This window comes from Cyprinus carpio, chromosome A25 (assembly GCF_018340385.1).
Source record: "Cyprinus carpio isolate SPL01 chromosome A25, ASM1834038v1, whole genome shotgun sequence".
NCBI lineage: Eukaryota > Metazoa > Chordata > Actinopteri > Cypriniformes > Cyprinidae > Cyprinus > Cyprinus carpio.
Window position 1 is genome coordinate 17,234,411 of NC_056596.1, and position 20,712 is coordinate 17,255,122.

A 20,712-nucleotide genomic window follows, 5' to 3' on the forward strand; every position below is an offset into this window, starting at 1 on the left:
CATATAACGGACGCCTGATTTGAGGACTATCAGAATCCATGTGCTTTTTTTCCAGCTTACATTTATCCGATTTGTGCCACATGGGAGGAAAAAAATCAGTCACTTGAACCATGTAACGAAAATGTGGCCATAGAGACTAGGGCCAGAACATATTAGCAACTGCATAGCAACACCCTGGCAACCAGTCACGACATTTACACATATAAACATATATGATAAACACATACTGTATTACAGACCGAATCTACCCACAATGCGCTCTAAAAAGTTCAAGGTCTATAATGCAGTTTTGTAGTCCATTTAATCTCATTTACCTTCCTAAGCATCCTACCAGCACTTACACATGCACACTTTCTCTCACACACACACACACGCGCGTTTAAAGGGAGTTTACTCCACTTATTTGCATAATGTTATAGGGCGGCTTTGAATGGCGTCTTCTCTCTTGGGCTCTGGGCTCCGTATGACTCACACAGCCGCTTATTTGCCTCTTGTTAAGTGTTTTCACACATCAGGAACTTTGTTCTCTATTTCAATCTCATCAGAAGATCTGACGTCTCATTGGTTATGGCCTGCGGTCACATGCTGTTGTTACTGCATTAGTGTGCGCTGAGATTCAGCACGACCCCTGGATGCTATCTGCATTTTAAACGTCCTCCCGCAGGGCCAAGCATCCCTTCGTAGAGAGAAAACCTCTGAAAATACGTTTGGCAGCATGCATTAGTGTGGCACACGGGGGGTTCTCTAGAGGCCGTTTTTTTTTTTGCTCAGAGATGTGTGGTGAGGTCTGCCCTAACAAAAGTCTAAATTTAGCCCTCTGCTTTGCACGATGTTGCCTCTGGCTAACAAAGCCATTTTCTTCACTTAGGAAGCTTATAAGAGAGCAATTAAAATGATTCACAAGGATTACTTTTAATAAACAATAGAACGCTTTTTTCTCGGCACTCATTTTAAAATGTGCACCGTGTCAACACTTTTGCACTGCAGAAACTGCTCACTGAAAACATACTCTTCAAAAAAATAATAATTCACATTTGTCAGGAGTGAAACATGGTTGCAGCTGATGAATATGGATGCAAACATAATAGAGAATACTGCAGTTCAAATATCTTCATATCTTATGTTATTTGTTCAGATTTTATTATATTATCCATTATTAAAGCATCTATCTTTTAGTATTGACTTAAAGTTGAAGTAAAATGTAATTAAAAATAAAACGTATCATGTCATATCTGTCCTGTAGCAGTGAGTGTAAAATATTTATGACAATGTTTGTTATTTTTAACATTTTAACATTTACATTAAAAAAAAAAAAGTATTTTTAGCATAATATCTTGACATTAGTTAAAAAATTCAAATATGTAAATATGAATAAATATAATATTTACTAATAAATAAAATATGTCATTGGGTAAATTTTCTCTTGCAGTTTCTATGGAAGCTTATTCACCCTCAGAAATAAAAAATGTATGCAAAAATTAATTGACGGTTTTATTTCACAAATCTGCCTTTTTTCTTGAAACTGTAAATTTATATTTCCAGAATTCAGACATTTCAGAATTGCGAAATTATAGCTCACAATTGTGATTTTCCATCTCGCAAATTTTACATTTTTTGTCAGAATTGGGAGTTTGAATCTTGCTTGTTTTGAGTTTACATTGCCACACTTCAGATTTTTCAGAATACGGGATTTTACGTTATGCACTTTTTTTTTTATTTTATTTTTATTTATTTATTTAATTTCTGAATTTTTAGGCATGGTTTGACCACATACATATGCAATATTACTGGGTAAAAAAATAAAATAGGACATAAGCTTCCGTACCATACTGCATGTGCATTGCATAAAATAAAATAAAATAAAAATGAAATGAAATGAAATGAAATGAAATAAAATAAAAATATAAAATAAAATAAAATAAAATAAAATAAAATAAAATAAAATAAAATAAAATAAAATAAAATAAAATGAAATAAAAAATAAATAATGCACTTTTTTGATGAAATAGTTTATGATGGCAATAATTTTAAACTCAATTTCTACATATTCTTAAAATGTGAGTGGTGTGAAAACTTCTGGCGCAATTTCTGGGTGGTTGTCATGTTGATGCTAAGTAGTTACTAAGACGTTTTTTGGTGTTGTAGTTTGGTTGCTAGGGCAATGCTATGCAGTTGTTAAGTGTTACGTGTGGCTCAAGTTGTAAGAGCCCACACCGAAGTTAAATACTTTAGGGTTTGATTCAAATCCCTCACCCTAAATATGAAGCAAGAGTAAAGAGATATCAACTATTAAAGAGGTTCAGACACATTGGGACTGAGAAGCGTTTGAGGCTGAGATCTGCAGCTGTGAGCAGGTTATTTTAAGAGCTGGATATCACTGTCATTAGACTCTTTTATCCTGCAGCAGCTTAGAGCGGCAATCTGACCCATTCTGATCCCACTGCCAATCTAATGTATATCTCCCTCAATCACCGGATTCCTCTTGAGGCAAGTAATTTACAGCTCCCTATCTGGTTGCATCAGAGAATCTGTCTGGTTCTGTGTTGAATCCAGGGAAAAACCGTTAAGGGCCATAAAACAGTGGAACAGGGATCAATATAGGGTGTTTGGAAAAGCACTTTCAACCTGAAAGCAAAGTCAAGGTAATCACTCAGCAACACAAACACAACACTATTCATTCATGAACCCAGTGATATACCAATCTGTTTGCATATTTTTAAGCTCTTATATGGTGTTTTATTTTTCAGTATTTTTCAGTTAAAGGTTAAGTATATGGAGACCAATTAAATACATGGAGACAAATGAAATTAATAAGCACTATTTCTGCTGGAGAAACAAGAACAGGATTAATGCTATTAATATTAACATATAGAGCATATTGGTACTTTATCTGCTTTCCAAACATGTGTTTTTTGTCCTTCATATCTAGTCCAGTCCATTAGCAAAGTTCAGCAGTACTCTTCAATTCTCCATCAGCAGTACATTGTCATACTAAAAGCTAATGATTATTTATGATCTCTCATAATGTCATAATATGCTGAGAGTTTGCTGTATGCATGATCCCAAGGTCAAGCACGTTTACAGATTTTCAGTTCTGTGGACACAGCAGCATATTTCAGTTCTGAGGTTTGTCATTATTTTCCCGTTCATCTGAAATGCCCCATGGTTTGATTTGTAACCGTGCTGAAATAGCTAAAAAGACTTCCTTCCACTCCATTAATCTTCCATCCCGCCTCTAGTCGTGTTCCCCGTTCATTTCAGACAAACCACTTTCCCCTGTCGTGCACACCGACCTTCTGAATGTAAATCAATCTGAATTACCTCGGGGGAAGAATCAATCATCGTCAAACACGGCGAAGGACAAGTGAGCAGTTCAGCTTTTACACTTTTCAGTTATATCTGTTTCAGTGAGTCTGTGTCCCAGTGCGCGACCGTTGAAAACACTTTCTGTCCTGCAGTGATTTACACAGCGACTTTAGTGAACAACAAACAGATGCGCTAATGATACAGCAAACATTCTGCAAGCTACAATGAAAGATCAGAATGTTTGTGCCAACTCAATATTGTTTTATAACGCTAAACCTCATAAAGAGAGATATAATTGCCGGATGATGTCTTTATGGCCCCTGCTGTTCTACAATTTATTGTACAGGCAGCAAATCCGTCTTCACAATCAAATGAAAGCTGATATCTGTCCTGATGTACATGAATGACCGTTAATAGAAGCGCATACGGTGAAGCGTTTGATTCAGATGCGCCTCTCTCTCTGTGAGCCGTCAGACAGAGACTGAACTCTGGATAATGAAGCTTGTCTGAGAGATCAGCCTGTCACTTTAGAACAAAATCTCATTAGTTTTAAGAGACCTCTCCGTGTGGCATTTGATCCTATTTCCTTCATTGAGAAAGAGAGAGAGAGAGAGAAGGAGGAAAGACAGCAGGAGAATGTCTTAGCATTGTAGCAGTGTGCAGTTATGGAGTCATGGCCTAGTGGTTAGCACTCATGCTGTGATGCTCGTGTGGGAAACTGAAGTTTGATTCCAGCCTACTTTGTGTCTCAGTTTCTCTGTGCAATAATTTCCCAAATTGTAGTCATGAAAAGAATCAAAATAGGAAGAACAGACAACAAAGTACTAGTTCTTTCTTTAAAACACAAGTACCACATTCTTAAAACTTGATTATTTTTATTTGTGTTGGTTTATGCATGGGGCTTTGAAAACATTTATTATTTTTAGGAAAAGTTTCTGTTTAATGACTCTAAAAAATATAAAATATAATCATTAACTTTTTTGAACGTGTACGTTACCTCCCTCCCATGACGTTACCTCCCTAGTCATAAAAAGATTCAGAATTCATGATAATATCACAAAAATACATACATACTGTGTGTGTGTGTGTGTGTGTGTGTGTGTATATATATATATATATATATATATACACACACACATATATATATAACAGTTATTTTAAATTATAATAAGATTTAAAAATCTGTGGTATTTTAGCATCAATGAATGTAGTTTTTTAGCTTTTATTTTTCGTTTTAATTTTAGTTAATGTTTCACTAATTTTGTTGTGACGTTGGCCCTTTTTTTAGTTTTTTAAATATATATATATATATATATATATATATATATATATATATATATATATATATATTAAAAAACTAAAAAGGCTATAGTTTTTATTTGAGATTTAGTTATTTTAGTACATACAGTTTACATCAAAATGGCAACTATAAATCTGAAATTTAAAAAAAGTTAAATTTTTTCATATTTCTATTTCAGTTAACATTTGTTGTAATGTAAAAGTTTTTCTATGGTTTTAGATTTAATTTTAGTTTTTGTTAACTAATAATAATAATAATATTACTGGATTTTTTGATTTTTTTTACTTTTCATATTTTGTTTCCATTAAATTTTAGTAAAAGTCATTGTGTGTGTGTGTGTGTGTGTGTGTGTGTGTGTGTGTGTGTGTGTATATATAGATATACAGTACAGGTCAAAAGTTTGGAAACATTACTATTTTTAATGTTTTTTGAAAGAAGGTTCTTCTGCTCATCAAGCCTGCATTTATTTGATCAAAAATACAGAAATTTTTTTTTAATATTGTGATATATTATTACAATTTAAAATAATTGTTTTTAAATTTATTATACTTTAATTATCATTTATTTCTGTGATGCAAAGCTGAATTTTTAGGATCATTATCACTTTAGAAATCATTCTAATATGATGATTCATTATCAAAGTTGGAAACAGTTCTGCTGCTTAATATTTTTTCAGAACATGTGATACTTTTTTAGGGTACTTTGATGAATAAAAAGAAAAAAAAAGAAGCTATGTTTTTAAAATATAAATATTTTGTAATAACAATATACACTACTGGTCAGTAATTTGGGGTCAGTAATTTTTTTTCTTTCTTCTTTTAAATAAAATCAATACTTTTATTCAGCAGCAAGGATGTGTGTAAATTGATAAAGTGTGATGGGTAAAGAAAAATATATTATTAGAATATATATTATTAGATTTTTTTTTTTTTTGAATAAAATGCAGTTCTTTTTAACCTTTTATTCATCAAATATATTAGACAGAAGAACTGTTTCCAACACTCATAATAAAATCAGAATATCAGAATGATTTCTAAATGATCATGTGATAGACTGGATGTTACATGTGACACTGAAGGCTGGAGTAATGATGCTGAAAATTCAGCTTTGCATCACAGGAATAAATTATTTTTTTAAAGTATATTCAAATAGAAAAATGTGGTATTTTAGCATCAATTAATGTAGTTTTTTAGCTTTTATTTTTATGTTTTCATTTTAATTTTAGTTAAAGTTTCAGTAATTTTGTTGTGACGTTGGTCCTTTTTAGTTTTTTAATATATATATATTAAAAACAGGCTACAGTTTTTATTTGAGTTTTAGTTTGAGTTATTTTAGTACATACAGTCTAAATCAAAATGGCAAATATAAATCTGAAATTAAAAAAAAAAAAGTTAAATTTTTCGTATTTTTATTTCAGTTCATGTAATGTAAAAGTTTTTCTATGGTTATAGATTTAATTTTAGTTTTTGTTAACTAATAATAATACTACTGGATTTGAATATATATATATATATATATATATATATATATATATATATATATACATACTGTATGAGAAATGTTGCCTTGGCAACTATTTGAACTAAAACTTTTGAATGGTTAAAAAAAAAAAAAAAAAAAAAAAAAAAAAAAAAAACATTTTTAACTATGATCCAAAATTTTAAATGTTAAAATATGGTCACCCTTACACTCTTACTCCAAGAAGAGTAACTAAATATTTATTATTATTATTTATTTATTTTTTAGCAATTTAATAAAAAAAAAAATAATATTTAATAACTGAACAGACAAGGGACCTTTCAATTCTGCTGAATCTGCTGTACTCTCTTTAGCTGCAGATTCAGTGTGGGCCTGCTCATGCCTTTACTTCTGTCTGGTCCCGTCTCTTTCACTCGATGCTAGCCCTTTTCCTGATTGCATGCTCCATCACGCTCTTGACACACCAGCAGCAGATTTCTCCCAATCTCTCATCTCCTGATATCTCTCTCCGGTAACAAACCGCTAGGCCTCAGGGCATAATGGGAAAAGTCTCCTATTTCATAGACCCTGCTAATCTTTAAATAAAAGCTTGGCAATTTTTGAAAAAGCTCTTTGTTGCCGAGTTTTGCCGGAGACGTTCGCAGCATGCCGAGGATGTGACAGAGCAGATAAAGCTGGAGACGTAGAGTGATCAGTAAAGTGCCATGCCGCTAATGTATGTATCATGCAGAGGCTGTGGCTGGCATGCATAATAAGCTGTGATGTTCTTCAGTCACGGAACAGGAAGTAGGCCAGGGCCTGCCAATAATAACCGTGCATTGTGAATCAGAATTCAGAGTATCGTGAAAGAAAATCTTCCTAGAGAACTTATTTCTTTCAGTTCACTCATCTGGTTTTCATTTTCAGGGTTTTCGATTATCAACATGTTCCGATGTCTGTGACGACCATCCCGTGTGACTTCGCATCTTTTCGACGGACGTGTTCCTCTCCCTCTTTTTCTTCTGCAGCCCTGCGGCATAGCAGAGAAAAACCTCAGAGCAGACACAAGTCCAGGAGCAGAGGAACCCAGCGTAAGATGCACTGACATCTCTCAAAGCTCAAGATGTATATACTTTAACGTATATAACTTTTAGCATATATACAGTTAAAATGTAAAACTTTTCTATGAAAAATGGACTGAATATAGTAATGACAATCTTGCATTAAGGCAGGGGTTCTCAATTCCAGTCCTGCTCTGCACATTTTGTATGTTTCACTTATGGCTTCAGACGTTTGTTCTATTCGAACGTATCACAGGATATTCCGTGTTTGGAAATAGCTGTTATTTTTGTCTGTGTTACAGCTTGTTTTAGAAGTTACACATTTTAAAATGTAGACATTCTCAAGCTGTTTTAGCACCGTGTGATGCAACACAACAACAGTCAAGCCCAGTGTAGACACATATTTTGTCCAACCAGTGACAGATGGGAGGCTGGACACAAAGAGCAGTTGGGAAACCTGTTTGGAAACAATTACTTTTTAAGTTTGTTATCAGTTTGTTTTATGAATTACACATTGTAAAATGTAGCCTCAAGCTGTTTTGACTCAACGCAACGCAACAGTCACACCCGGTGTAGAAACAGTGTAAAGGGGGTGTTGGTGAAATTTCAGCAAAAATTTGCAGGCACAGTAGGTCCATTGTCTACTCTAAATAATGTAGCAATTTATGCTTTCAAACCAAACATATTTCTGTTGGTCGTGTTTGCAACAGGGAATTTTTTCGCCCTGACATGAAACTCAAGATTATGCAGAATTAAACTGTCAGTATGTTTATAGCAAGCTGCCTGAGCAGTTTTAAGGTAACTCTATCGCCCCCTTGAGTACTGGAGCTTATCACAGTGAGAATGCAGTGTAGAAAGGCACAGTGTTGCAATGGTTTGGCCAAACGTTCATGTTTGCATTTGCATCTTATAATGAATATCAGCATCTCTTGTACAACATTTTGTACCCTCGGATTGTGTTTTGGTGAATGTTGCTCATATAATTGTGTTTTTTGTGAGCGTGTATGCCTAAGTGCATGCATGCGCCTCTGCTGTCGAAGTCCAGATGGTTTCTTCATTAAAATCCTCCCTCCGCTATAGAGCTACTCCCTCAGTAATCAAACCTAGCCTATCACCAAAAGCAATTATAGCAAATTAATAGTGCATAACCAATAAGAAGCGTTTATAGTGCTTTATTACAAGCCCTAATAGTTTTTTTACTGCCAGCAGATCACAGTAGAATGAGTTTGCCTTTGTAGCTGGGAGGTCAAACTGCTTTTTAATGGCTGGAGCTGAGCTGGAATGGGTTTTTTTTTTATCCAGCTGGGATTGGAGGGGTGTTTGAGTGGTATTATCATGCTGCGGAAAAGAGGTCCAATCTAAGTTTCCATCATTAGAGACATTAGATTAGAAGAGTTGCTTAAAGCGGGGCATCCTCATTTCTCTCTTGTTTATTTTTTATTTTTTAAAGCTTTTGTATATTGATTTTTATGCTGTACTATGTTTAAAATGGTGAAAGTGCTCAAACTGTGGCTCAACCAATGATGTGAGTTTGGGCAGGGGCTACAGGGTTGTCCATCTAATGGTAAATTGGGGGTGGGGCAGAAAAGACCAGTTGGGAAACATGTTTGGAAACAGTTATTTTTGCGTTTTTTTTTTTGGTGCTGTTATTAATAAAATAATCTTTTTTATGTTTTTTTTTTGTGGATATGTTTGCTAACTGCTAGGTCACATCTCACATGTCTTTGAGTCTTTTATTTAAAGCTGCAGTGCATGTAACTTCTGCTCCAACAGTGGCATTAGTTAGACGCTAGTGTCGCTGAACATAACATTAATGCTCGCTAACCTCCTTCTCTCTGCAGTAAGAATGGAGGAGCTGATGTGCATTAAGAAAGAACTGACAGTGATTAAATCACAGATAGACGAGCTGCTGAACAGTCTGGAGCGGATGGACCCTCAAAGCCATGAGCTGTCAGGTAAAACACTCATTCTTTCATCATTAGATGCACCTTGTAAAGGTGGATTATGAACCAGGCCAGTGGGGTCTCATATTTGTGATGTTATTTGTCATTATTTGGACATTATGTCTCACATTTTGAGCAAGTGGCGCCTCTAAAGGGGCTGGAGCCTCGGGCCTTGGCAGCTTTTCTGTCCTTGATCTTCAGTTTTATGTCATTTAGAGCATTTGTGTGTGTGTGTGAATCTCAGGAGACGGCGTGGCGTTCTCTCCGCTCCATGGCTCTGTGAGCAGTGCGGACGATTCATCTGGTAGCTCTCCTCCCCTGAGGACAGACAGAGACACACAGAGCCCAGAGACAGCAGACAGCAGTGATGAAAACAGACAGCATGTAAACACACACACACACACACACACAATGGCTGATGCTCACCTCCCACTCAGACACTTAGAAACACTTAGTAGTCATGAGACCACATTAAATCAATTATACCAGTAAATTAAGTCTGCATTTTTACAAATTTACTGTCAAATTATCATAGTTAAAGAAATTGTGTCTACAATCATTGTGATAATTAATTTATAAATTACAGTTTAAAAAAAATAAAAAATTATTCGCTTTGGTACTATTTTCACAAGTAACAGAGCTTTATGAAAGGCTGTGAATGAAACATTTATATAAATTAAACACTCATTTTCTGTAGTGAAAAGGATACTTTGTGATTGTGTGTACTGTAATAAGACAAGTGAATATATGCTGAAATATTTGAAAAAAATGCACTTTTGATGATCTGTTGTGATATTAGTACTAAGAGTTTTGAAAATACACACCTTACTCATGAAAATAGTACCAAAGCAGAGAAAATTTTTTTTTACTTTTTTCTATTCATTTATATTTTCACATTACTTTAATAGCAACAAGACTTTTTTGCATTACGGTATATCATTCTTATGATTTTGAAATTTGGTAAATTTCTGTTACTGTGATGGATTATAAAACAGGCTTAAACACCAAACTTGTTCTTTGAACTTAAACATCTTGAAACAATATTTCAGGATAAACAAAAATTGTATAATGGTATAAAAATGTAAATATTTGATGTTTGACAGTCATCTATTTAATGTTTATTTATTCATGTGTTTTCTAGGTTAATTACTATGAATCAGATTTGCTCTACATGTAAACACAGGTTTCAGGTAAGTTTGAACCTGTAACTTTTTTTTTTTGTTTGTTTTGTTTTGTTTAATAAACTGCCAAACTGTTCCCTTGGTCCTAAATGTTCTGTTGCTCTCTCTCAGATTCCCAGTTCAGATACCAAGTTTTTGGGGAAAAGTCACAGGATCTCTAATGATGGTGTAAAGAAAAGCACCGGCAAGTAAGAAAAACAATATCTGGATCGTTTCCAAATATCCAGATCCGTTCAGAGTTTCATCATGTGAACTGAACATTAATCCAGTTTGAATCCGGTTGTGGAGCAGCTGTCTAAACAGACCAGAACAAACAGAACTATGTGTCGTCAAACGCTGCTGATGATTTCAGGAGTTATTTGAACACAAGCTGTTTTTCCATTATTAAAGTCAATACTGATAAGACTCAAGATCAACATTAAAGGATACCACACACACACACACACACACTACGTTATTGCAGATATCCTACATAAATCATTTTATGGTTCTACACATTAAATTGCTGATGCTAATAAGGATATCTACATGTCTATCAACTGATAGACCCTGATATATTAAAAAATTGCTAAATTATGTGTATTTATGAGCCATATCTGAAACTTAAGATTTAACCTGAGATGTACATAAACTCCTATTTTAACCGAAATGTCATTAAAATTCACATAATGTATAATAATTATTCATACAGTAATTCATAATTTTGTTTAGTCCATCATCTACCTCTGTTACCAACTAGACATGGTTTCTGCTCATTGCAAGTGATATGTAAATATCTCCTCATTAACAGCTCTGGCCAGTTTAGTGTTAAGACTAGATTTACTGTATGATCAGGAAAAGGTTTTGTTGTTGTTGTTGTTTTTTAATGGGAAAATTTAGTAAAGTCCACACACTTGTTTGTTTTTTAATAAGGCATACAATAATAAAGTGGTTTTCTGCTGCATGTTTGTGAATTTTTTTTTTGTTGTATATTACTGTGATTATGTAAAATATTATGGAATGCTGTTTTGTTTTTATCACTTTGTTGCATTGAATGTATTCACCAACAGAAATAAAAATACATCCATATCCAGTATATTGATATAGAGGCTCAAATTGTTTTTGTCCAATCATATTTTTAATGACAGAATTTTGATCAAAGCCATTATCTATACAATCATCAGGGTTTTAAATCAGGGGGTCCTGATCGAAGGTGATCGAACTTCAATTTTCATGACATTTTATGATCTGTTAAGAATTACATAATCTAATGATGTTAGTTAATGTTCTTAATTAAAGAAAACAGATTTAGGTTTTTAATAATAATAATAATGGGGGTCTCTGGGTCTGTAAACCATTGATCTATATGATTCAATCCCGTCCAGTAACCTTAGTGTATTATTATCCTTATGTTTTTCCACTCATGTAAAAAACCAAATCAAACAAGTTACTAGAGTTCAAAGTCCGTCTGCCCTCAAACAGCAGTTCAGCTCGGTTTGTCCCTCTTTCTTGCATGTAAGAGACTTCAAGGTAGGATTGTAGATTCAGTCTTTGCTTTGCGGTATGTTATATTCTAAAGATTTGTGAAACTAAAACGTTTTTAAGAGCTGTTGGCTTAAATATTAACCCTGTGTGCTTCCGCTGGTTTGTTTTGCTGATTAACTCAATGAAACTAATCAAACAGTGACGAGTCCAGATCATCCTCACATAAACAGAGCACAGCCAGAAGACTCTGACTTTACAGCAGGTAAGACCTTAATATCTTCTTAAACATCTTTTGATAGTTTAGCTAGAAGTTAATGTTCTTCGTACAAGTTTTAAATCTCATCTTAACTATTAATATTGACAGGAGTCTGTATTTTTATTATGGAATAGTAATGTTTTGAATCATCCTTTAGTAAATGAATCCTTTCTGACTTGAAAGAATCAGATGGGGCAACTTTTTTTGGAGACTTCTCTTTAAAACCATAATTTCTCTATGTATTCTAGGTTTATAGCTATGGGTTCTTCAGCGAAAAGCAGCAGTCCCATCACTACACATGTGCTGAACACTGGGGACGGGGTCCCAGCGGCAAGAATGGCCCTCAGTCTACACCGCCTGGACCCCCGCATGGCCATCTGGAACCTCTTAACCATCGGGTGGGTAGACGGATATTATTTTATTTTATTTATTTTCAGAAAATCTGATTGAAAATTGTATTGTTCTTTTTGATTATATTATTTACTACAGCCACTGAGTAGTCATATAATTAATAATGATAAAAAAGTGAGTGGTTTATTAATGAATCCCTCGAAAAATGTTATGTTAAATCGCCTTTGATTATTTCAGGAACACAGATGAGGACGGACGCTGTCCAGGACTAATAACCAGCGATGCCTTCACTCCAGGACTGTACAAGGTCCGCTTTGAGACGGGCCAGTACTGGGAGAGTTTGGGACAGTCAAGTTTTTACCCATATGTTGAGGTTTGTAGGAATTAACTGATGGAAGAGAGATTGTGTTTTTATGTAGTCTCAGTGTTAGACATGACAGAGAAATGTCCCTGAACTCTTTATTTCTGCTTCATTTAGATTGTCTTCAGTGTAAGTGATGCTGATCAGAGCTGTCATGTGCCCCTGCTGGTCAGCAGATACTCATACAGCACCTACAGAGGGAGCTAGTGAGCAGACTACGAAACAGAAACACTGGATTCACCGTCTATCAAGACATTCTCAAAAAGTTTCACATCCTAATGTGTCCAAAAAATCACCTCAAGCAGCCGCTTTCAACTTAAACACCCACCCCAGGACAATTTTCTGAATGTTGTCATGTTGCTGTTTGGTCATTATTCTTCAGAATGATATATATATATATATATATATATATATATATATATATATATACAGAATAAAATTCCATTCATATAACTGTATGTTTGTCACAAAGTTTTGGATTTACTCATAGTCTTTATTTTTTAAAGACTAGGTCACAACAGGTCTTTAAGCAGGGATGTTTTTTGTTATTTTTTTTTTTTTTTTTTTTGTGATGTGATGTTTTTTTTTACTTTTTTTTATTATTTATTTATATTTATACAGATTTCCACATTTTCTGACCTGAAAAAGTATGAAAAAAATGATGCTTTTAAAATACATTTAAAATACATTTGACAAAATAAGACAAGACCAAAATGTACTATTAAACTAAAATCTCACTACATTTTCTTCAGCAAAAAAAAAAGGACCGACAAAATGAGGAGACAATATATTATAACTTGATTACAACAAACAGGATAAGGACTAAATATGATTTAAAAAATAAATAAATAAACTAACAAGGACATTTGACACAATAACACTAATAAATATAATTATTCAATAAATCAAAATGATGTGTTTAAGGTCACACATTATTTGTTATTTTCGATGGAAAATAGCTAAAGCCTGCTCAAAAAGTCTTAATGTCGCTGACTGCATAAGCTAATTAAGCATATTCATTACATCATGTCATATTTGCATTCTGCCCTAGTCACTGTCAGACCTTTCCAGTTGTTTACTTCTCTGCTGTCTTCTGTACTCACTACTGTTTTTCAATACAGTATGAGTTCCAATAAAGCTGATAACGGAAGAAATAGTGAGTCACTTCCAAGCTGTTGCTTTGCACTTAAATCTGGTGTATAATCATCTGACAAAATTACTACAGACAATATAAAGACAATAACTGTGCTGTGATCTCAGCTATATTTACACATGCTCCTCTCAGGTACTCACTGAACAGAGCAGATGATTTAGAGCTCAGAGAAACTGGGTTTAGATGTTGTTGGGGGCCTCAGATGAGCTCAGTCTTTTAGATTTGAGGAACTGCTTGAGGTGGTCACTTGTGCCATGGACTGGCCAGAGGAGAATGTGTATTTTAAATGCATCTAAACCATCATGATTTTTTGAATTGTGTAAAACATATTTTCTCAAATATTTAAAAAGCATTTTATTCAATTATTGGTGACTTTAGGGGGAATATCAAAGGATAAGAATACATATGCAGACTGATCTAGATATTCATTTAGCTTTTGACAAAAGTACCCCAAAAGTAATTGTAGCTATAATGCACCTATTACCCTGCTGCAATTATATTTCCTGATGCATTTTGCTCACATTTCACATTGTGAACATTAAACTTTAAAGTGCCAAATTTCTATGTTGGTCATGTGTCCAGTCAGCAATCTTTTTGTTTGGACAGCTTGTCATTTATGCCCCCTGCCAAGATGCAGGGTGCAAGAGAAAGTATGCTGTGCAAAAAGTGCTCAATGCCATTTTCAGCACTCTCAGAGCGTTATGATTGGTTGAATGGTAAGCTGGCATCTGATTGGCTAAAGAGTATGATGACCCGTGTGAGTAGAGCTGGCAGCAAAGTCTCCAAAATACACATTTGAGAATTTTTCTAATTGATGGGTTCATGTGCAGATATTAATAATTAGCGCTGGGTCTTATTAATTGGGAGTTAGTGTGTGTTAGTGTGTGGGTTGCGAAATGCTGAAAACTGCAAAAAGAAAGTCTCAAAATCCAAATGAATCAAATAGTGAATGCACGCGTGCCACTTGATCCACAAATGCACATCTTCCTTGTTGCATGCGCAAATTCTGATACACTAATGCAAAAGAAAACATCTGTATTCACAGATATGTTTCTGTTGATTCATGTAATTCTGAATTTCAACATTTGGTTGTGGATAGTAATATACATTTGTAACATTTATCAAGTTCATGGATAGTTGTGCACCCATTCATCAGTAAATCTGAGACTAATTTCATCCCATATGGGGTTCCCTAACTTTCCAATGTTTGCATACAGGAATACATTTATAAACTACAAGAAACAAATGAATGCAGTTATAGGGAAATATTGCCCTGTTTATTTATTCATGCAAATTTCAAAACATGATTTTTTTTAGAGGTAAATGCATTTGATTTATCTTTAAATCGCCTTTACAAAAATATTTTCCCTCAGTGGTGCTAAGATGAGGTGTTTTCTTCGAACTCGATATCTGTTCCAATCAACACGTAATCCTGTGCGAGAAACAAGTTGAAAATGCACTTATGGTTACAGGGTCTCTCTAAATGTTATGAGCCACTCATATCTCATAAAATGCTATATTGACAGTATTTATAAAATATCACAATCATGGAAACGTGAGCTTACATTAAGAACCTTAACTTGAGGCTTTACAACGTGTACCTTCCCAATATAGGATCCTAATAAACCAGGAGGTTGTAAACCTTTGGCTAAGTGAGCTGAGAAGGGTTAATGAGATCATGAGTTAATAACATGCCCATCGTATTTTAAATTAATTATTATTTCATTATAGCAAAAAAACTCTTACCTTTAATAATGGGAAACACAATGTTGTGCATGATCACGGTCAGGAAATGGGTTTTTTCAACCTGTTGATTACAATCATTGTTCAGGTGAGACTTGATTTTATTTATTTATTAGTATTTCTTTTTAAACACACTTTTAATAATGACTTCTTTTTGATTTGTACCTTAAATGGTTTGCCGTTCATACTCCCTTCAATTCTGTTCAAGAGAATATACAGTTACCATTATTGTCCTTTTGAGATGCTTATCACACTACACAAATACTCACTTCTCAAGGGTTAAATTGAATGCCAGATCACCCTCTTCTACAGACACTTGAACACTGGCAACGCTTTCCTGTTAGTCAAAAAGAGATGTAAAAGTTACTGAAATATATTCCACAAGCCAATAAAAAACTGAATTTACCCAAAATTAGTCTGCATACCCTTGGTTCTTAGTATTGTGTATTATTTCCTTAATGATCAATGATTCTAGTTTGTCTCTTGACGCAGTGAAGTGATATATATATATATAGTGGGTGTGTGTAAATGGGGTATGCCTACTTGACCTCAACTGTATTAATGCACCTCTCTCCCTCCTCAGTGACTCACCAGATTGAGGACAAAGAGTTGAGTCGGTGTGTTGCCAGATTGGACATCATAAGCTGTCACTGTACTCAGGAGCTGAAGAATCACATGATTTGGTTCAAATTTAATGATGGGCTCCTTCACTGTCTTTACCTTTAGCTCCAACTTCAGATCAGGGTGTGTTTCAGAAATCTGAAAGAAAGAAAAAATCAATTATCAAATATTGCAATTGGTGCTTTGCTTCTTTCATACAAAGAATATGAACAAGTAGCTCTTAGCCATCTTCACTGTTAAGTTTATATTTTGTGTTCTGTGTGGAATTATTTGAATAAAATGGCAAAATTTCCATACTTGAGGAATGAATGCTCCAAATGTTGTGGTGCTGAGACGAATTGGAGAAACAGAAGGCACCTATATCAAAGAAAAGCTGTTACTGCTTGTGTCAGTTAAAGTGTGTCTTATAGTTCTTGACTTATGAATAAATAAAAGCAAGATGAAAAACAGAAGATAAAATGATGAACAACACACAGTAAAATGATGATAATTGTGTAAGTCTTATGCAAGCCCTTGGTGGCTTCATATAAACATACACATTAAGCCCTTTACATTTGTAATCTAAACTGTAATTCATGCAACAAAAACAGAACATGTCACTTCTTTATATAATCTCTAAATAAAGTGACTATACCTGCACCTCTTAAAACTGACAGCTTGTGCCATTTTAAACTCACCATGTCATCAGTGATTCTGATGTTAAACACATTAGTTCTGTGGAGCACCATGAATGCTGAGTTGATGGTGAAGGCAGATACTGCAATGTAGAACATGTTGGTGTTCTGGGAAGCCAGTGAGAAAGCTGGGGGAGAGGAGGGGGGTTCTACGCGCTGTTGAGTGTTGTAGAATACACCCTAAAATTGTAACAAACATCCAAATTCAGCTGTAAAAATATATTTTGGCAAGGAATTTGTAATCTATCTTAGAGTAATGTGTCAATTTCTGCATGATGCTTTAGATTTAATTCAATCATTTTCATTTTTACCTTTAATCCCATCTCAATGCTGTTATCAAAGACGACAGGAGACCTCAGAGAGTAGTCAATCTCAGCATATTCACTTACTTTGGCTAAAATTTAAGAGTCACAACAAAAAGAACACATGATTTTGGATGTCATGAATGCTGTCATGGAAGAATTTTCACTATCATTGCAGTCATTGGTTAACAGTGTTTAATCATAGCACCTTTTAATGTTTTCAGCTGTGTGTTTAAATCAGCAAGGAGTGTTTGCAACTTGTTGCAGATCTGAAACAACAAATTGTATCGACATAAGATGGATACTTGGCATTGGTTTCTATTGTAAACAGGGAATGTTCAGCGAATATCTTACCTGATTCTTCAAATGTGTGCGCACAAAGCCATTAAAGAGGGAAGTAATTTTTCTAAGAATCCAATTTATCGATCTCCTTTCGTTAATATAGAAATCAAATTGTAACAAAATCAAAATGTTAGTTCTCATGAGCACAGAAATCAGCTGTAAGCTGACTCAACCCAGAACATTTTAGGATTTATCTCTTAATGTTTTACTCAAAGTGATCTCATGTAATATTTGCAGAAAAAAAGTACCCAACAGATTAATTATATATATAATTTATAGGGTACAAATGGGCTTAAGGCGCCACGGGGTAAAAGGCGCCTTTGATATTATTTTCATCTAAACCACTAGCTGGCACAAAAATGTGGTTTAGGCACTTTCCAAAACATCTGCTTTTTAAGATGCATGTTTTTTTTTTTTTTTTTAAATTTTTTTAGTTTTTTTTTTAAACATGATATTAATCATATCATATCCTAAAAAATTATCATTTTGTTGTTACTACTGTAAATATAGATTCAGTTATTATTGGATTTCGTTCAATACTTTTAGAATCTTTACTTTAATAAAACGCTTTTGTTTCTGTATTTCAAAATGTATTTTTTATATTAACATATTTAAATGGCAGTATATTTATTAAAAAAAATAAGCAGAAAATAGTACAAGCTTTGCTAAAGTGATTGTTTTGAATTGTATTAACTTAGACATTATTAAATTAAAAAAAACATTATTTTGGCTGAAGTATTTGTATCAATACTGTGTGCCTTTTGCCCCGTGTTTGGTACATTACCCCGTGTGTGGGCTAAAAGGCCAGTGACGGCGCTACACCGGGGCTGGGGGGGCTATAGCCCCATCAGAATTTTTAATAGCCCCGATTTAGCCCCATTTCTTTATGAAGTAACTCTGACGTCATCAATATCATTTATTTTCTTAGCACCCCAACATATTGGTCTATGCCCCCACACCCGTTGCCATGCCTGTAAAAGGCCTCCCTTGCCACCTCATACATTTATACGATTTTTAAACAAAAACAACTTGTATTATTTATTTTCACACAAAATCTTTTGCTCCATTAATGTTCAATACAGCGTATATATTTTTTCTGCAATTATACATTTTAGGCGCATGAATGGCACACTTTTTCTTAAGGTGGGCCTTAAGCCCTGTTGTTCCCTACACATATATAACTTTGGTTACACTTTATTTTAAGGTGTTGCAGTGTAATTACACAAATAAGTACTGAGTAATATTAATTACCTATGTAATTACTATAAGGTAATGGTTAGGGTTTGGTTTATGATTAGTTGTTTGTGATTATGCATAATTTGCGGTCATTACTATAGTTGTACTACTTGTAACATGTGTAACTTGTATTAGCAAGTTATTAGCTATTTGTGATGTGGTGAGCTAAACATTGTTACCTATTTCCAATCTGGGGTTTAAACCGTCCAATTTCTGGTAAACAATTGTCTTCATTCATGTTGAGTATTGGATGGCCATTTCTATCACTTTTGACTGCAACAGTGGCACTAATGGAAAGTGTAGTCACAAACAGTTCAAACGTTCTGTTTCGTCTGTGGAACAGCAAAGAGATCAAGGCATTATTTCATCTCCAAAAGCCTCATTTAACTAATTACCTTCATAAAATAACTTGAGCGGTGACTTCTTTAACCAGGTATGGTACCTAATTCATTAATTTATAAGAGGCAACAAAGAAAATAAATAAATAACTGCACTGGGGTGACGAGACAGTGTGTGTGTGTGTGTGTGTGTGTGTGTGTGTGTGTGTGTGTGTGTGTGTGTGTGTGTGTGTGTGTGTGTGTGTGTGTGTGTGTGTGTGTGTGTGTGTGAACTTATGTAACTGTATTAAGGACTCAAACACAGGACTGAAAACAATATTCTGCTGCTGTGTGAACATGGCCAAAGTTTAAATGAAAGTGAAGATTTATATGAAAATTTTACATCTAATTCATGGAAATATTATGTAATAACGCCATGAACTTCCATGGTATTACATTTAAAAATAAAAACCAGTAAAAACATACCACTTGGGGCCTTCTCTGCAAATTCTTGGGGTCTGATTTTATCTTTTTCTTCAAAATAAAAAAAACTTTTGTCCTCAAAGTTGATGTGTTAGAAGCAGAAAAAAATGGGCAATCGTAAGGATTTGAGCAAGTTTGACAAGGGCCAAACTGTGATGGTTAGACAACTGGGTCAGAGCATCTCTTGTGGGGTGTTCCCAGGCTGGCCCGTGTGGTCCGATTTAACAAACAAGCAACTGTAGCTCAAATTGCTCAAGAAGGTAAACGCAGGTTCTGATGGAAAGATGTCAGAATACACAGAGCATCACAGTTTGTTGCTACTTAGCCACAGACCAGTCATGCTGACCCCTGTCCACCGCCGAAAGCGATGTGGATGTTACTTTGACATGTAGCACCTAAGCATTGTTGCAGACCATGTACAGCCTTTCATGGAAACACTATTCCCTGGTGGCTGTGGCCTTTTTCAGTCTCAAACTAACACTCAAACTATCCTCCTCACCATGCGTTAAGAAAATACAGACATTCTACTTAACCCCCAATGTCACGTATCCAGACACGTTAAGGTTTGTGATTTGAACTGCTATACTGACTCCAGTTCCAGAAACAAACTTCTGCTCTGATTTAAAATTATCAAAATGAATCTTCATTCTGTCAAGAATAAAAATATTAGAAATTAACAAAGCATATGGCTTAATTTGAAAATCAATTACATTTTTTTTTTTGCAGGAGAACACTGTTGGAACACTGGTCTCACCCTGTAAAACTATAATCGAAGTTTATCCATAACACCTGTATTGTACCAAAATGGTCTGGTATATCCATCTTTAGGAGCACCTGCTTAATAGTGTTGGTTACAGCTGCCAAAACAAACAAACAAATTAAGCATGATCTCTGTGTCCATGTAGTGTTTGAATGAGATTACTGAAAAAAATATTATTAAGATTTTGTTCTATAACATCATTGTAACAAAGTCATGTTAGTCACTGTTTAAAAGCCAGATAATGATGGTCAGTCACAAAAGTGTTTACTTACAAAGTTCCCAAAGAAGTGCACAAATAACACTGACAGACCTAGATTATATTGTAAAGCAACTTTCTCCATTTATACTCATGAAAGATTTTAATAGCCAGCACTTTTAATGGGGTAGTAATCACTGATAC

The 20,712-nt window shown here is 34.4% G+C and overlaps 2 protein-coding genes across 2 annotated transcripts; one reads left to right on the top strand and one right to left on the bottom strand.

The window, feature by feature from the left end:
- The first annotated feature begins 11,671 nt into the window (after positions 1 to 11,671).
- urahb (urate (5-hydroxyiso-) hydrolase b) lies at positions 11,672 to 12,960 on the top strand. Its single transcript, XM_042715744.1, has 5 exons — positions 11,672 to 11,758; positions 11,913 to 11,975; positions 12,218 to 12,367; positions 12,558 to 12,693; positions 12,799 to 12,960. The coding sequence occupies exons 3-5, from the start codon at positions 12,228 to 12,230 to the stop codon at positions 12,886 to 12,888; spliced, it is 366 nt and encodes a 121-aa protein (XP_042571678.1). The 5' UTR covers positions 11,672 to 11,758; positions 11,913 to 11,975; positions 12,218 to 12,227; the 3' UTR covers positions 12,889 to 12,960.
- A 2,140-nt stretch (positions 12,961 to 15,100) lies between these two features.
- Positions 15,101 to 19,125, bottom strand: LOC109083681 (bactericidal permeability-increasing protein-like). Its single transcript, XM_042715958.1, has 12 exons — positions 18,932 to 19,125; positions 17,529 to 17,604; positions 17,383 to 17,443; positions 17,184 to 17,266; positions 16,876 to 17,052; positions 16,496 to 16,555; positions 16,169 to 16,336; positions 15,847 to 15,914; positions 15,743 to 15,776; positions 15,581 to 15,641; positions 15,400 to 15,491; positions 15,101 to 15,266 (listed from the first exon to the last, which is right to left on the bottom strand). Exons 1-12 carry the CDS (start codon positions 18,988 to 18,990, stop codon positions 15,213 to 15,215), a joined length of 993 nt encoding a protein of 330 aa, XP_042571892.1. The 5' UTR covers positions 18,991 to 19,125; the 3' UTR covers positions 15,101 to 15,212.
- Between the last annotated feature and the right edge of the window lie 1,587 nt (positions 19,126 to 20,712).

Excerpts from the sequence above, each read along its gene's own strand:
- urahb (XM_042715744.1), top strand. The coding sequence starts at position 12,228 with ATGGGTTCTTCAGCGAAAAGCAGCAGTCCCATCACTACACATGTGCTG. Across the intron at positions 12,368-12,557 it reads TGGAACCTCTTAACCATCGG|GAACACAGATGAGGACGGAC; the intron begins GTGGGTAGACGG and ends TGATTATTTCAG. Across the intron at positions 12,694-12,798 it reads GTTTTTACCCATATGTTGAG|ATTGTCTTCAGTGTAAGTGA; the intron begins GTTTGTAGGAAT and ends TGCTTCATTTAG.
- LOC109083681 (XM_042715958.1), bottom strand. The coding sequence starts at position 18,990 with ATGAATGAAGACAATTGTTTACCAGAAATTGGACGGTTTAAACCCCAG. Across the intron at positions 16,556-16,875 it reads TCAGAATCACTGATGACATG|GTGCCTTCTGTTTCTCCAAT; the intron begins GTGAGTTTAAAA and ends TCTTTGATATAG. Across the intron at positions 16,337-16,495 it reads TTGGAGCATTCATTCCTCAA|ATTTCTGAAACACACCCTGA; the intron begins GTATGGAAATTT and ends TCTTTCTTTCAG.